The following is a 15,592-nucleotide window of genomic DNA, read 5'->3' as shown; positions in this document are numbered from 1 at the left end:
AATCACACTATATTACATAGAAAACTGGGATTCAAAATCAGGTCATTCAGATTCTATACATTTAATCTCATCTCCAGACTGTATCTCTGCAAAGGGGATGATTCTGAAAGTTATTTCAGACACTCTGAAGAGGAAATAAAATAATAAATAAATAAAATAATTAGTATCACTGTGTACCTTCAATGTCTTAAGTTCATTTGGAAAAATGTAAATGTCTTGGACTGCAGAAAATGTTTAAAATATAAACTCTTATACTGGTTATTAAATTGTTAGCTAAGCCTATTATTTTTCCTTTCCAGTTATATATTAAAAGATATGGGCCTAAGGGGGGAAAAAAGGAAGAGCGAAAAGATGCAGTGTGACGGGGGTACTCAGTTTCAGAGGAAAGCAATATGCAGTATGAACAGCAGCAGCCCCTGGTGGTCTAAGGAGAAAAAATAGTGTATCTATAATTATGGGGGTAGAAATATGTTTTTAAAAAGAATATATGTACATATTTAGCCATTTGACTCAGTTCTCAACCCAACACATTAAAAAACAGATGCTTTAAAAAATGATCTGTTGGCAAGATGCTTGTTAAAATTTTATCAGTTGAAATATTAAAATTCATTATGAATTAATTAACACATTATATAAAAATAAAATGTTTTTGTTTCATCGTTTTACAAAGTACTATAACCAGTGGTGATTAACACTGGGAAATTTGTGTATCTTGCTATGTGTTGCTCAGAAAGAAACTAAATTTATAGGATTACCACTAAATTGATGACATTTTCTGTCTTCACTCTTGAATTCAGTTGGCAGATGTTTTCGAGAACAAAAAATTCCGTCTTATTACAAAACATATTAAGCAGGTTTTCCTGCCAGGCATGTCTGACATGATGTTTATTGCCTAGACCAAATCAATCCCCTTAATAAGCCATAATATATGCCAGAAAGTACATTATTTCATACTTAAGGAAAGTTGCCACATGAAACAGTAAGTACTTTGATCTCTCAAGCTCTGCTTCTAATGCGTCAGAAATGGGCTACATAATCCAATAGTTAGTCATATCTATTTATACTCATTTAGTATATAAAATAAAATTATACTTTGCTAAACTTAAAGTTTTAGGCCTGGATTCTACTTTATTTTTGCCTGTTAATACTAGATATTTACAAAAACTTGAAGTGAGGTTTTTGGTTATTTACTAGATTCCAGAAAAAAGAAATTCAAATACTTAAATATACTAGGAATTTAAAATGGTTCCAGAGATTATACAATCATTGGCTGTAATATAAATAAAATCTGGTTGCTAAAACACAAGATAGAAATGGCTCCAGTGGCATTAGCACAGAAGAGAACAGGTACAGAGGAGAAGACTGGATATTTATCAGCCTTCACCAATATTTTGAACATAACCCAAGTCAGAGTGTCAAAAACCTATTTTTTAAAAGAAAGCTTCAGTTAGTTTATGAGTTGACTGTTTCTGAACAATTGCAAAAATTCACATAAATGCCGAAAAAAACCGTCAGAAAACTAGACACCAAATATCTCTCGTGTTAAGGGATGAGATTTTTGATCGATGTCAACAAGCAATCAAGCCATAAATATTTGAGTATCTTCAATGTGTAATGCCAGGCTATGCCAAGAGTCTAATTCTGTAAATGTCTCTTTCACATGTGGACTTTTCCTTCTCTGGCCATGTCATTTCTTTCCCTCTTCCACTCCCAGCATTTTTTTTTTTTTTTTAACCTTCAGGGTCTAATCTCTCTTCTTTACTTCCTATCACCACAGCCCACAGCTACATCTCTTAGGGAAGAGATATTCAAGCAATTCTAACTCAGTATTACATAGGTCAGCATCCAGTCAGTTTTGCCTATATTCCACCTACATACTGTACAGTGCTTTTAACTGATCTTCCTTAGTCTGAGTACTTGTCCTCTTATGATCCAGTCTGATACAAGAATAACCCTATTTATGCTGCAAGTCACCTTATTTAGGTGTCCCTAGACTAAGGCCTAGTCTTTTTGCTCTGCTCTCCTTACAGGGGTATGGATTCCAGTGAGTGGGTTTATTATCAGTTCCTGACTCCTTCATAGTATGCTCTATACTACTGTAAAAATTAGCTCAGACCTGTTTATTCTTAAGGATTGACCTATAAAACATGCTCAAAGATCTCTAGGATTATGGGGAGATCTAGAGGAAAGGCATAAAAACATAAATATTGATAATATTATGAAACAAAAACACAGAGATATCTCAAGACAGCACATGATAAATTCCACATAAGTTAACCATTCACAGTAACATCCATGAGTCACAGTAAGGAGACTATTGACTACGGTGATATGAAAAGGTGAGATTTCAGCTGGGTACTAAACATGGACAGAATTTGGATGAGAGGAAAGAATAGGAAGCAACGTTACAGTTCCCATAAAGCACAAAGTGTGTGCAGCATAGACCAAGTACAACAAATTGGCTCTACTCTTATGAGCAAGTATGTAAAACAGAAATCGCAGTACGTTGGCATGAAGTATTTCCATTTTCATCCATAATTTTACTATCTTAATGATATAGTTAAAAAAGAAAACAGGATATCCCACTTTTATATATTCAGATGAAAATATACAGATCAAGGTATCAAATAAATACTGAGGAACTGACTTTTTATCATCAATTTTTGTAATGTATTCTCAGCTAATAGACTGAGGTAGGTGACCAACAATGTAATTTTGTTTATTTTGGTTTGTTTGAATGTTTCCTTACAGAAGATCAAGTAGCATACTTTATTGATGCTGGATATATATTGATGCTGGACCAATAAAAACATTGGTATTTTAATCCTGGCTCCACCACCTTATTTACCAAAGAGAAATTTATTGTGAAGGCTCTGTTCTACAAATATTTATTATGAAGACTTTGTTCTGAGCTCTGGGGATATAACAGTGAGCAAAAGACAACTAAGTCCCTGCCCTCATGGAGTTTACAATCAAAGTCATGAGATTTTGGAAAAATTACTGAGTTTTGACTCACAGTCTTCTCATGTAAAATTAGATCAATATTAGTGACCCTATTAAAAGAGAATATAGATGTATACACGTACATATATTTATATATATTTGTTACTTACATAATATAAATGTTTTATGTATGCTGTTTATAAATATTTAATAGCATCTATTAAGTAACTGATCAAAAATCTATTAATCATCAGATGTCATTTAGTATATCATATCATGCTTTTATTAAATTGGTTTAAAATTCATATTTCATGTATATATTTTGTTTCCAACTGGTTAGAACAATGTGATAAAGAGGAAAGGGAGCAAGAATCTACAATAATTAGAAGTCCTGGTTTCAACACTTAGTTCTACCACTTACTAGTTATGTGATCCTAGACAAAAATGAGCCATCTGTGCATCAGTTTCCTTAACTATAAAATAAAGATAAAAATATTTGATCCTCTTACCTTATGGGATTATTCCAATGAATAATCAATTTCAAAATGTAAATGGTTAAGAAGTATTTAAGTTAAATCTTTTTTTTAAAGTTTATTTTTCAGAGAGAGAGCTAGTGGGGCAGTGGCAGAGAGAAAGGAGGACAGAGGATCTGAAGTGGGCTCTGTGCTGACAGCAGAGAGCCCAATGTGGGGCTCGAACTCACGAACCACGAGATCATGACTTGAGCCGAAGGCAGACACTTAACCAACTGAGCCACCCAGGTGTCCCAAGAAGTATATAAATTAATGCTAAATTTCCCCATCACATACCATGCTCTGTGCCTGAAAATTACACTTTTTGGAGAAATGTAGTGGGAAGGAGTGTACAAGAAGAAATCACTTCTTAAGTGGATCAAAATTACCTAAGAATTCACGCACCAAACACAACACGAACAATTCTTGTCTTCCTCAACACAAGATTACACCTTACCATCTAGAAGTATGTTTGAAGAGTACCACCTCACTTCACTTTTTTGCACAATTCCAAAAGATTTTAAGGGAAAGGGTATTTATCAAGGAAAAATGACACTCATAACTAAGACTATCAGGTATATAGTTGTGTTATCTAAAGGAGTCTGTTTTTGCTTTAAGTGCTTTCAATGGAAACTGAGATTGATGAGTGAAATGGCACAAGAAAGAAGCAAAAAGACACGATAAGAAGCACAAAATGGCAGCAGTGCAAAAGAGCTAAAAGAATTAAAGAAAAAAAAAAAACAAAGGGAAAGAGAGATCTTAAAAATGAAGCAAAATGTGGAATTCGAGAAACTCAACAGATGAACATAGGGGAAGGGAAGGAAAAATAAGACAAAAATAGAGAGGGAGGCACACCATCATAAGAGACTCCTAAATACAGAGAACAGAGTGAGGGTTGCTGAAGGGGAGCTGGGTGAGGGGATGGGATAAATGGGTGATGGGCATTAAGGAGGGCACTTTTTGGGATGAGAACTAGGTCTCATATGTTAAGAGATGAATCACTGGGTTCTACTCCTAAAGCCAAGACTACACTGTATGTTAACAAAGTTGGATTTAACTAAAAAATAAATAAATTCAAATAACATCTAAGAAATGAAGCAAAATTAAAAAAAAATTCTCCCTTTAATATACACACATATATATAAAATAGAGGCTGTTTTAGGAGGCCAATGCCTTATCCATTAGGCCACTGGGGCTCCTATATAGAGGCTGTTTTAAATGAAATATATTTGAAAACAAACAAAAAATGCACACACACAAGAGAACAAAAGAAAAATATCCAAGCAATGCTGACAAGAGATAGAGAAAACAGAGGATATAAAACCCACAATACAGGTGTCAGAAATAGATGCTTAATCTATACATATCATAGCCAAATAAAGGAAACTGTTTAAGAAAAAATAAAAACTTAATACACAAAATCACTGTTTTTTGCATTTTACATAAGCAAGTGAATACTTTTAATGGTTTGTAGATTTCAAAAACTTTTACAATTCATTTTTGAAATCTGGATATCAGAATTATTTTTTTTTTTAACTGTCCTAAAATGGTGGTTGACAGACTGGATCATATAATTAGGAAGCTGAGTACAACGGATAGAGAAGAAGGTGACATCACGGCCATTATGCAGCCATAGGAAAGAAAAGTGGTAACGTAACTCTATCAGAACAAGCAAGCGCTTGATTCCAATCTAATCACTGTTTTGGTTTTTCAAATAATATATTAAATAGTGAGATGCTTTTCAGAAATGCAAATACTGCAATGTGACTAACTTTTACTTGAGTCACTGTATGATGGACTTTAGGGTTTCTTGGTCTGGATACATTTTTTGGGTTTTAAGAATTTATATGCTGCTTTCGTACTGCTTAACTGCACTAACTTACTCAACAAACTGACCTATAGTCTTGAATGTGCACAGTTTAATTCCCAAAAGTATAGTGATTATGACACGAACTAGAATGAAGAAAATAACTTAGAAAGTCATCTATTCCTGCTAAAGACGGTATGAAATATTTTATTAGTGAGCTTTTAAAGGAAATGTAAAAATAGCTCAAACTGAATAATTTGAAACTTCAATCCCATCTTACAATATAATTTATAAAGTGTTAATTTGTCTATGTTTAAATGTTCTGAATTGCTCACTTTTAAAGAACATATCAATTTACTACTTTACTCACACAGTAGCATTTCTGACATGCTTTACTATTAAGTTATATTTCTAGGACCCATAATGCAGGCTTTGAAAATTGCATAAATCTGTCTCAAATATACAACTCACAGTATGTATGTCAAGCAGAATGTGTCAAAGTGCAAATAAAATTGTTTTTCCCCCTACGAATTAGAACTCCTTGGGTAGCACTACTATAACGATCCCATGCTGCTAGCATCACAAAGTGCAAAGGTTCACCGGGTAAGAAAAGAGCAAAGGAGAGAGTTCCCTCATTACACTATCCCTAAACTATTCTAGTTTAAATATTTATTAAGATATTAATTACTCTACCTCCCTCCATCTGCCTTCAGAAGTTAAGCTGAAACACCGTGGATGGATGGTTGCTCATAGGAAAACAATGCATTAAAACCATTACCACCCAAGATGAAGACTGATGTTTTGTACAGTGCATTATTAATTGCTTTTGAGACTTCAATAAAATATCACACTGAAATAAGAATGACGTGTTTTGTAACACTGACTAAAAAAGAAAACATTTCATTCGAGTTAACAACCATGGGAAATGAATGGTTAAAAATTAAAGAATTTAGTTTCTTTTAATCAAATAAACTCATCCAAATAAAATACAAATAAAGGAAAAGAAATAATGAAGGAAAGTTACAATCTTATTACTTACTCTGATATAGAGCTGCATCATTTCTTTTTCTCTTTGGGGGTTACGATACTTTTCATAGAAATCACGTCGCTTCTTTGTTTCTTTAGAGACTTTATCTTTTCTTTCCCGTTTTTCTGCTGGTTCATCTGAACTATCAGAAGATGACGGTACATGTATCTTTGGCTTTTCTACTTCAATATAGTTTTCATTGGGATTCAGCACTATTACTCCATATCCTTCCTGTTTTGAAAGCAAAGAAGGCAGCAGAATTTAATCTTAGAAACCATCTCAATTCACAAAAAAATCTGTAAAATCTCACAGAAAGTGATTTAATATAGTTGCATATTCATGAAAATATTTCTTTATAAAAGACTATAGTTTTAATTTTTCCAACAAAAAGTTGTTTAAAATGGTTTGCCTGTATTGTATATGTAAATAAGCAGAGATTACTGGTAAGAACAAAAAGACAAAATTGTAACATAAAGATTATAAAGGTTCCATTTTTTAAAAAGTATTTCAGGTCTTGCAGAACCCCCCAAATAATTGAAATAAATAATCAAATAACAAGTACGCTTTCAAACCACATTAAATTTTAAATACCCATTTTGAGAAAATAGCCTCTTTGCAAGTGAAGTTTAAATATCAGACCACATTTTGTTAGATCTTCTTTCCCTTACATTGCACATTAATTTAAGGAGCATTTTTTATTTGCTTGAATTCAAGAAAGAATAGGCAATTAAGGCATAAATTTAATCTAACACATTCTACAGATTTACATGTCTCTAATAGCAGAAACATATAATGTCTACCTGTGCAACTTGTATTTTTTTCCACCTCTCTTCTTTCATACAACAAAATAAACTAATGTCTTACTATAATGTGTGGACGCAATTATTTAATCCTGAAATGTTTTCACTTTTAACTACCATAAGAATTTCTCTTTATTAGGGACCAGTTCCAGGAAACAAGTCCCAAAGTTTAAAGTACAGCTTACTGAGCTTTTACACCTTCTTTAAAGTTTTAGAAATGTTTTCCTGTATGCCAATTCTAGCAAAGAAAACATTTCTATGGCTATAATTAAGAAAACTTTTGGTATTTATATTAAGTTATAACTGATGGAATAATCTAACCACAAGAAAATAGAGAAGAATAAACAATTTCCACTGACAAGCATGTGCAACATAAATTTGTGAAGCCATTGATATCTTATATTTCCTATTCACTTCTGTACTGTGGATGTCCCAATTTTGCCTTATAAAATCCTGTAAGGTCCTATTTTAGAAAGGTATTAGATTATGATAAAAACATGTAAGAGCCATGGAAAGTAAAATTAAAAAAAATCTCATCCTCAGTGAAAAAGAAAATGATATACTTTTTACAAAACTATAACTGTAGAACTACTTCAACTTTAAAATTTGTTTTTTGACAAATCAACCATAAGATGATCTAAAAAAAAAAGTGATACACTAATAATAGAGTAATATTAGCACAGACTCCATTATCTTATTTTTAAATATGCTATACCACTGCACTTGACTTTGTGTTGTTAATAGTCAATTTCACAATCTACGTAAAAACTTCATTAGGAGTTTTCAATCTTCTTTTTTACTCAATCAGTTGATATTATTTTCTAAAACCATGATGTGGTTTGTAGATTGTGGAGTTCACTGAAGTTGTGATGTTAGTGATAGGACTGTTAATTAAGATATAGTTGTCTTACACATATGAAAACTATACAATAACACATACCAAACTGATTAACAAAATACCACATATTCTTTAATCTATATTCAAATAAAACTTTTATATAAACAAAAGTTTTATGAAAAGTTATAAAATACTTCACCTATTTTAAAATTTAAGCGTTCTACATCAAAGTGCACGATAAGGAGTTTTTTTTGTTTGTTTTGTTTTGAAGTATCTTAGCTGGGAAGTCAAAGTTTTACCAACAAAAGATATTTTATTTGATCCTGCTTTATTCTAATCTGTATAGCTATTCAAAAGTCTTGTAATTCATTGTGATCACTGTCAGGTAGACAGATTGTCACTTGGTGATTTTCTACAGTTGGACACACTTGACTAGTTATTAAAATCACATTTGAAGGAAGTTCCTACCCCTCTTCCTTGTGCCTCTTACAACTTTTCATGCCCTTCTCAAATTTCAGCTATAACTTCTCCTCCCACCAAAAGTAAGTTAAAGAACACTGTTGCACTCTGCTAAACAGGGTGAAATAGAGGCATTCATACACTGTCTTCTGGTGTAAGGAACATAGTCAAAAAAGGTCACCATAGGCCAAAAAGAAAATTGCCTCCTTACTAGATTCTGTACCGTGAGTAAGTGGTCTCCTGTCATGTTTCTTCCCTGTCTTCTCTGAGTGAATTGAACTTTAAACACACACACACACACACACACACACACACAAACACGCGCACGCATGCGCTCACACACACGCACACAGTGTCTCATACTTACATGAGTTACAAGTGGCAAACCTAAAAAAGAATCTTGAACTCTTAGAGATGAAAATAGTGATGGACTGCATTTTAATGATAATATGAAAACATCAAACTCTGTGTAACAAAGTGGGACTTTAATAAATTGATAGAATGTGAGCATCACCTTTGTACCATGAATAAATTCCAAATAAAGGTAAACTCTTTAGACAAAATTTACAGTCCCTAGAATGATAAAATTTTGCCCTATGTTTTTAACTTCACCACTAGACACATTATTTTCATAATACAATATTTATTTGAGCCTGATTTTACTTCAATTTTTGGAAATCATGGATTGAAAAATTCTTGTGCCTACTTGATTTTAAATGAACTCTGAAATTTGATGTGTCCTATCTAAATAAGTATAAAAAGCAGATACACATAAATCATCAAAGAAGTAGTATTTGTCTAAGTTATTGATTATGTAACTGAAAATTACATGACTCATTTGTCCAATTTTATAAAGACACAATGTCAATTTTTCACCGAGGCATCAACTGATGAAAAATGATTCTATTTTTAAATCACCACTATATAAATCAATTAAAGAATTTTTAGCATTTAGATTTCAAACAATGAATGCTTCTCTTTAAATCCTGAATTATTTAGAAAATATTTTATCATTTAGATATTTCACACCGCCAATTTAATTAATGGAATAACAATCAAGAAGTATTCAGGAATATTTTCTGCAGAAATGAAAGCTAATTTTAATAAATGCCTTTGTTGCAAATTCAATTGCCATTCTGTGAAAAACTTAACATTTTTCAATTAAAATTTTCCTGATAAATTAACTAATGCAATATTCACAGAAACCATTAATAACCATTTTATCATGAGGAACAGAAAACTGGAGGAACAAAATAAACTCCTCCACTTTCATGCTGTAACCACAGATGTGTAGTGAAACTTCATCTTTTCCTCCTTTTCTCTGTCAATATAAATACTGTCCAAAAATTCCTTTATATAATAAAGGTACAGAGATTTTTGCCATGTCAACATTAATATATTGAAATCAAAGTACCAAAGTAAATACTCAAAGTAAAACAAGGCACATAACATACCAATAGTTCAATTTAGCTATTTTAAATGCCCTATCCATTTATGTCTTAAAAAATCAGAATAAATGCCATTTAAAAAATTCTCCCTGTTCCCCAAAACTCAATCAATACACACAGAAATTAAAAAAAAGAGATCCTATTTTGACCTTTAACAAATGTACCCATAAAGTTTTACCAAACTTTATGAAATATATATATTACATATACATGATATATAATATCATAAAAGAGCCATGCATTGCCACTCTAACAAAGAAGCTTCCATAACAAATGCTTACAACCTTAAACACTTTATACTGAAGTATTCCTTTTATATTTAATTATTCATGCTAAGATGCTATAAGATGAAAAGGCAGGTCATTTCAAACATCCATGGAAACATCTTTAACAACACAAAATGATGAAAATGATTATCTAACATTCCACAACTAAATAAATAAGACTTCTGGCATCTTGCATAATGATTTACCCAAATCGATTCCAATATCCAACATTTCAAGAGACAAAGCATATATAAAGTTGTTAATTAACTCTTATGTTTGAGTGTACAGTCTAGAAGAAGATCAAGAAAGTGATCAAGAGGACAGATATTGGTAAAAGTAAGCTTTATCTCTTTCGTTTATCTCATTCCATTTTCTATCCTTTGTAGCTATAACTGTAGTTTCATTTTCAGAACTGTGTTTATAAGGTATAAGCCACGGAATCTTACTCAGAAACCCTCAAAATTGTATTGCTAGACATAGTATTTTATTCAGTACAAGGGTCTGCTGTGATTTAAACAGAATACACAGGCCTCCAGGCCTCCTTTACTTTGAAGTCCATAGATGCACTTACTAATAAATAATAGTCCATTTATCATTCAATCAACAAATGATGGCTTAGGTCAGAGGTCTAAACAGATAGGTGATGCCAAACACAAAGAACCAAAGAGGGAACCTTGCTAAAGAAATTAAATCAGTATAGAAAGGTACTTGTCAAGAAGATTCTACAAATAGATAACATTCTTAAATGCCTGACCAAAACCTGAATGTACTTTGATACCAATGAAATCCTGCTAAAACTTAAGATTTATCCAACTTAATTTGCCTATTAATTACCAGGAATAAGGAAAATAGAAAACAGGAGCAAATTCTACATCTTTTCAAATCTCTTGTGGTTGGTTAAATAACAAATCAGGTGCAAGTACTCAGCTCTGCATATTAACCTGCCAATACTGCAAGCCACATGTGACCAAAGAGGTCAGGGGCCAGAGTAGAATCCTTTGACCTGTGGAACTGTCTGTTTTGGTGTCCAGCCAAAGCTCTGTAAAAGATCATTTTACACAGATTTATCAATCATATTTTTCAAGTTCAGCATTCTATCTGCTTGGTTTGAAAGAAAAAAGGTGCTCATCCTCAAGGGAAATGAAACCCAAGTGTTTTATCTATAAACTACATCTACCCATGGTTAAAATGGACAAACCACTGCCCATTCATCTTTTCTGAAAGATGTATGTTGTGTTTATTCTCATCTTTTTCACAACAAGGGTATGTCTATGTCACAGTTGCAACATTCTAGGTGCAACAGTGAGATGAGGTCATGACAACCAATCAGAAGTCACTAGTGAAGCGTTAAAGTAAACATAGCTGTTGGAGCTGCAGCACTGCTTGAAAAATGCCCCCTCCATTATTTCAGCAATTTTCTCAAGACGTGACCTGGGACTGAAACACCTAAAATGTCACTTGACTCCGTTTTGTGCTTCCTACCAGTGTGCATTTAGGTAACAGCCAATATTTTGTAAAATGTTTGTCATGAACATGTTTTAACTTGTAGCTCCCTACATTGTAATGTCGTGTTCCATGGTATAAAAATACCATAATATAGACCAACATAGATTATTCCAGTAAGTTTCCAACTTCAAATAGCTCATCAAGTTAGTCAGTAAAAGAAAACATGCCACAAAAAGTTTTCAGAGGACCACCTGTTGTCTATTATTTTTACATAGCACTTACTCATAAATCATAACACAGGGTAATTAATCAAGCTGTCAAAGAGAAGGTCAAAGGTTATATGGTAGAGTCAGAAGGTCATGCATGGGCTGATAGAGGTCAGGGTCACACTGCATTCCTCATTATCAAGTTGGGATGAGAGACGGCCCAAGCAAACAAAAGTGAAAGCAGATGGAGAAGTGAGTGGATAAAAAAAAAAAAAAAAAAAGGAAAATTTCACAAACAAAAAGAAAAGTGAAAGAAGACTGTCAGCTGCCTTCAAGCAGAGAATAGAAGAAAAAGAAATACACTGAAATGTGCTCAAAGGAGCTCAAGAACATAAAGAAACTACAGTTTTATTAATTAAATAAGTTGAATATAACTTTTCTTGGCCATTTTATTAATGTATACTAAGCAATAGTAGAAAATATATGTTCACCATCTCCATACCTTCCTGAACTAGTGTGCTCAAGATCATTTAACATAAAGGCAAAAAGTGCTAAGGGTAAAGTATGATTACAAAAAACAAAAACAAAAAAACCCAAAAACCCACAACTTATGAGAGCTTTTTCCCTTTAATACTGTTTCTGCATTTGAACGTAGATGTGAAAATAGTTTTAGCCACGGGATAGATAATTTTTAAGCATGATACAAAGATACTCACAAATATAAATGCATCATAAAAGTCCTTTTGAATAACAAAACAGTTATAAAATATTCTATTATTATGCTGGCCTGAATCAGATGCAGAATACTGTGCAAAATTAGCTGTCACCCTTTGCTCAAAATCTTTGTTAATCTCATTTTGAATGTTTGCAGCTTTATCAACACATGCATCAATGTCAGCTCCTTGGTTACTGAACCGCTATAGTTGGAAGAAGATATAATTAAAATGTTTTGGCACAGAAAAGGTGAAATTGTATCTTCCCTTGTTCCCTTAGGAGTCTGTAAAACATGAAGGATATATTGACAAACACACACCCTTGTCTCTGGTTCTGACACCCCGGGTCATCCAAGTGCTATTTATTTTTAAAGATTCACTTTGCACTTACCTACATTATTGCCTGTTTTGTATCTAACTTTTCCTAGGTTCTAGAACATTGTGATGCTTAAACACCACAACTTTTTTCTCTTAATCACCACTATTTTATTTATTAAAGCATTCCATACATCCACAATAGCTTCATAAAAAAACATTCGCCATTCATTATCAAGGACATAAATGTGATTTAATACTGCAGCATTAGGAAATCTTTTATATTCTTTGCTTTTCATTCTCATAAAAAAAACCACACACACACACACACACACACACACAGCCATGCATTTACACATTAAACTAAAAAGTAACAAGTTACAACTGTTGCCAGCCAATGACAGATCAAATCCCTAAGTGGATATAAGGGGTCTTACAGACACACCCCTCTATTGCATGGTCCCAAGAACACCTAGATGGACAAATTTATCTTTTAGAATAAGATAGTTATGCCTTTATGCCTTAGAGGGTTAAATGAAAGTCCAATATTCTCCTAGCTTCCTATTAAAATCCATTATAAAGCTGTGTAAATATCATAGTTATAGATGGTAGGCTCGAGGTCTTTCAAAATATTATCATTTTGATCCAATCATATACCATGCAAACATATGCCTTAGTTTTCAAGTTACTCCTAAAATCTGCTTAAAAACTATAGTACATAAATCATTTTATCTTCAAATATGCCACCTTTTTATTTCTTCCCCCAATTAAAACATGTTTAAAACATTTTTGTTTTTTCAAGAAACAAACTGAGTGCTTTGCTTATGGTTCTAGAGTCCACTTGCAAGCATGAGGACATAAAGAAGGATCCCAAGTATCCCAAGTATTCACTGAATCAGTAATTCATTAAACACTGATTTCATACTACAAATATTTAATAAGCACCTACTATTAACCAAGTACTGTGATAGACACAGTGCTATACCTATGAGTCACCTTTCATTTTAAGATATTTCCATTTAATAGAAAATTCCAAGTCAGAATTAAGTATAAATCTCTAAAAGGTCTGTATGAAATCATTTTATTCTTCAAGAGAAAGAGGAATATGAAAAGGAAAAAACAAACAGAGGAAAGCATTATGATAAGATATTCGTTAATCCAATCTAGCTAGACTTTCAAAGATTGTTAATCCTAAATGGTAAACTATGCTTATGTTTGTCATTAAGAGTAACAGTTAAACTTACTCCATCACAATGAAAATGAACTTCTTGGACATGTGTGTGTGTATGTGTGTGCTTGTGTGTTGTATACATTCAAATATTTCAACGAGTAAAATCATTTCATAATCTAAAGGGAAAGCTTCTATACATATCTACCTCCTAATAAACAGGTGCAACTGAGTACAGCTATGAATTTCTCTTCCCACAGTGACCTATGTCAGAAGATCTCCTCATACTTCTTCTGCTAAATAATTTAATTACCTATGAGTTATGGTTTCTTTGTAACCTTTTAAATGAGTAACTCATTAAAATGCAAAAATATGCAAAACATGATGTCACCAGGTCAAACAGCTGTGTTGGTAAAATTATGGCTGTGAATGTCCCCAAGAACATGAAAATATTAATAATTTATATTGCTCATTAGATGGCAAAAACTCTTTAAACAGATTTAGAGACAGATTAATTTTATAATCACAAAATGCTACACTACCTCATGGTAACAAATCTTTCTACCATCTGTGACCCTTTGGTGTACATAAAACATATAAAAATTCATAATGGCTTAAAGTTTTTGCATTATAATATGTGTATTGAGGAAGAAAAATAGTAAGAACCTGAAATATGGCACTACAAGACCTTGTTTTTAAAATCACAACTATTTGCCAACTTTAATCACAACTTAATTTTCCTCCCAAGAAACCGGACACAGTAATGGCAAATAAAGTATAATATGAGACAGTCAACAAGTCATACCTCTGTAGACCAATATGATGAGATAACTGCCTTACGCTGTTTAAAAATAAATGTCATGCTATGACCTCAAATCTTGTGTAGAAACTTCTCAGAGAAGTTCGAGAAGTGATGAAATTATGTAAACAAAGCAGTATCATACTAAAAGTTCAAAATGTCTCATGCCTGTGCTTCACAGTATCATGATGGTGCTGAGAGCAAAGGGCAGGAAAAGATCTCCCCAGCTCTCAGTTGTTTTTAGACATAAAATGTTTTAGTTTAAAAACATATGTGTTAATTGTCAAATCTGGGCTATTTAGCTAGGCAACTAGCTTCCTAATGATGTTTTTCTGCCTCTTAAGCAATTTAAACATTAAATCCATTATTTACCACTGTAAATTATAGAAATGTGTTCATCCAGGATCAGCCAGCAGCAAGAGCATTACTTCTATGTGCACTTGATAATGCTCTTCACATTAACAATCCACCATGGGCAAAAATTAATGAACAGACAATCCTGACATGTGATCTTTTAAAAACACACAATGATTAGGTAACCATGATTTTAAAATTCCATTTTTAAATCCCTCCTTAAAAATGTTGAAAGTAGGAAAAAAGCAGGATGTCCATCTGAGTTCTGATGTGAAATAATATTGAAGATAGTTGTTATGTGGAAGGGAAGGGTTAATGGAGATTTTAAACTAATGAACACAGTGACACAGGGCTCTGAAGTAAGCCATGCATAGTTCTAAGCCAACCTTAGAATTTCAACCCTTCCAGCCCTGGCTTAGATCATACAGGCTCTACTAGAAATGTCAAGAATGTGAAGAGGCGTCTTTAGCCAAAAGGACACAACTTTAAGT

General features: G+C 32.7%; 1 protein-coding gene across 11 annotated transcripts in view; it reads right to left on the bottom strand.

The window, feature by feature from the left end:
* Positions 1 to 15,592, bottom strand: part of ARB2A (ARB2 cotranscriptional regulator A) — a 423,507-nt gene that overhangs the window by 240,054 nt on the left and 167,861 nt on the right. For all 11 annotated transcript variants that reach the window (XM_060637731.2, XM_060637735.3, XM_060637734.2 and 8 more), the window contains one exon: positions 6,302 to 6,520. In XM_060637731.2, the coding sequence (XP_060493714.1) occupies positions 6,302 to 6,520 (219 nt within the window). The remainder of the gene's footprint in view (positions 1 to 6,301; positions 6,521 to 15,592) is intronic.

This window comes from Panthera onca, chromosome A1 (assembly GCF_046562875.1).
Source record: "Panthera onca isolate mPanOnc1 chromosome A1, mPanOnc1 haplotype 2, whole genome shotgun sequence".
Classification (NCBI taxonomy): domain Eukaryota; kingdom Metazoa; phylum Chordata; class Mammalia; order Carnivora; family Felidae; genus Panthera; species Panthera onca.
Note: the sequence above shows the minus strand (reverse complement) of the source record. Positions and strands in the feature narration are given on the sequence as shown.